Source organism: Sesamum indicum, linkage group LG4 (genome assembly GCF_026168435.1).
Source record: "Sesamum indicum cultivar Baizhima isolate 11 linkage group LG4, ASM2616843v1, whole genome shotgun sequence".
In the NCBI taxonomy this organism is placed as follows: domain Eukaryota; kingdom Viridiplantae; phylum Streptophyta; class Magnoliopsida; order Lamiales; family Pedaliaceae; genus Sesamum; species Sesamum indicum.
Window position 1 is genome coordinate 2062045 of NC_142660.1, and position 2606 is coordinate 2064650.

The following is a 2606-nucleotide window of genomic DNA, read 5'->3' on the forward strand; positions in this document are numbered from 1 at the left end:
CTTTATTCTCTCTCTAGAAACTATTTTCATTCCTGAAATTTCTTCACCATTTCTCCTTGATTTGATTGGTTTCTAAGCTATATCAAATTACGTGGATCACGTCGTATAATTGATTTTTAATATTTTTTTATTTTTTAAATATAATGATTAATTTTCTGATGCTTGCAAGAGGGTGATATAATTATAATTTTTTTTAATGAAAATAATGAATCTTTGTAACATTTATATGATGATTACGATGCAAGAATACACGAAAATGGGGGGAAATTTAATTCCTGAGTTTTGATCTCACTATTAATTTTTTTTCTAGTATAATTAATGGAAAAGAACATGATATCACGCCAATTGAATTACTATTTTTTGTACATGCCAACCCTAATTAATTGAAGTATCAAAAGGAGGAACTAATTTATAATTCATTAACTCATAAATTAAACATTGCTAACTTCATCATCCATGAATATTCTTACTCCCATCAGATATAGTTTGATCGCCAATTTATAAAAATAGTAATAATTTTTTGATTTAATTGAAATTTTGTTGCTCTAGCCAGGGCCAAAATCCTGTCTGATCATCCATGCCAACGAACATGTTGCACAAGCTTTCTTCCTTAACAGTTTGGTCCATTTTCGGGCAGTGATGAATTTCGGGCCTGGAAGAAGAATTGTGGAATAGCTGGTGCGCTACTACTCCACCGGGCCTGCTGAGTGAAGACGTCGACGGGAAGAGGGCCCTGGGAATGGGATGTGTTGATAATGGGCTCTCAGTGCAGGTGGCTGCTGGAGTCGTCGTTGAAATATCCAGCTTTATTTCCGAGCTGTTTTCACTTCTGTTACTGCATGAACCTTCTGTTTCTTTGTTCAGATTTATGGATTCTGTTGGTTCCCTACTCTTCAGTGCCAATATCTGCACAAACATTCAATTTCTTCATTCATTTCTACTCTCGATGTCAAGAATGTACGGAGTCTGATCTAATATTACCTTCAGTCTCTATTTTAGATATATATATATATATACTTGTCAGATAGATCATAAGAAAGAACTGATGCAAAAATTAAAATAGAATTAATTGTGGTTTAGTACCTCAGCATGAAGTTTGTGGTTGTGGGCCTGAAGGGCATCATTTTCTGCCTTGACAGCTTCAAACTGTCTCTTGAGGAGATCATAATCTTTCTCCAGTTGTTTAGTCTTCCATCTAGCCCTCCTGTTCTGAAACCAAATGGCGATCTGTCTGGGCTGCAGCCCGAGTGCCCGGGCCAGCTGCATTTTCCTTTCGGGCTCAAGCTTGTTCCCCAATTCGAAATTCTTTTCCAGTGTTTTCACTTGCTCCATGTTAAGCCTCCTCTTCTTCTCCCCGACCTGCGATCCATCGTCTGATAATTCATCTTCCCCATGATTATGATTGTTCATATGATCTTCGCAGACGTCGATGCCGGTGGAGAAAGACATGGATGATCTCTTCCCAGCTAGTAGAGAAGCCACACCTCCTATTCAAAAGAAAAGTTAAGTTTCTGTTTTGATGAGGTAGCTAGCTCATATAATGGATGGATCCATATATCCCTAGTGAAAAATCATGATTATTTGAGTAGTGAAAGAAATATGTTTTCATCACCAGCTTTTGTACCTCTCTTTTCTAAAAGTAGAAATGAAAACTTCAAGATTCATCAAGATGGTCAAAAAGTTGTGAAAGTTAAGGCAAAAAGGGAAAGAAAAAAAGACATCCTATGTAATCATTTACTACATGTTCTTTTTCATCATTCTTCCTCTCTCTCTCTCTCTCTCACTCAAAATTGTAAAAACATCAAGAATTGTGTCAAGAGGGAGAGAGAGAGAGAGAGAGAGAGAGAGTACCATGAAATTCTTGGGGAGTGCAAGAAGGAAGACTAATTGGGGGTAGAGATGTAGAGGGGTGATTCTGATCATGATCTTCTTGATGAGGAGGAGTTTGCAGCATGAAATTGGAGTGGAAGAAGGCCATTTCACAAGTCATCAGACTATACTCTCTTTACTCCACCTGCAGATGCTTGCTGCTCATCCCCCACTACCACTCATCATCTTTGTTTTGCACCAGAAAGAGATCAGATTGAAAATTTCCGGATTAAACAATATATGTATATGTATATATATATATATATAGAGAGAGAGAGAGAGAGAGAGAGAGCAGAATATATTTGTGAAAAAAAAGAAGGGACTTAGAAACAAATCAAGATATAGTTAGGATGGAGATGCAGTCATACTGATCTCTGATGGATATAGCAAGCTTATATACCTTATCAAGAGAAGGTTTCACTTTTCTCAATTGTGGGAAGTTTGATTTTTATAAATAAATTAGTTTATATGCATTTTTACTTTTACTGTGACTTGCAAGTTAGACATATACTTATATACAGATACAGGATGAATTAATTAAATAAGCTTCAAACTGTAATTTGGGATTAAATGGATTTTTTGTCTCATAACTTTAAGTCATTTGGCATTTTCGTTCTTAATTTTCTTGAGTAGCATTTTGGTCATGCAACTTCTTGATTTTCACTATTTTAGTCCTTTTGTTCGATTTCACCAACAAGAAGGGTGAATCCCGACGAAAAAAATGACCAAAATCACGA

At 36.0% G+C, this 2606-nt stretch overlaps 1 protein-coding gene across 1 annotated transcript; it reads right to left on the reverse strand.

Moving 5' to 3' along the window:
* Positions 1–383: 383 nt before the first annotated feature.
* Positions 384–2235, reverse strand: LOC105159939 (homeobox-leucine zipper protein ATHB-13). The gene is made up of 3 exons (XM_011077168.3): positions 1852–2235; positions 1084–1487; positions 384–906 (listed from the first exon to the last, which is right to left on the reverse strand). Exons 1-3 carry the CDS (start codon positions 1988–1990, stop codon positions 526–528), a joined length of 924 nt encoding a protein of 307 aa, XP_011075470.1. The 5' UTR covers positions 1991–2235; the 3' UTR covers positions 384–525.
* Positions 2236–2606: the final 371 nt, after the last annotated feature.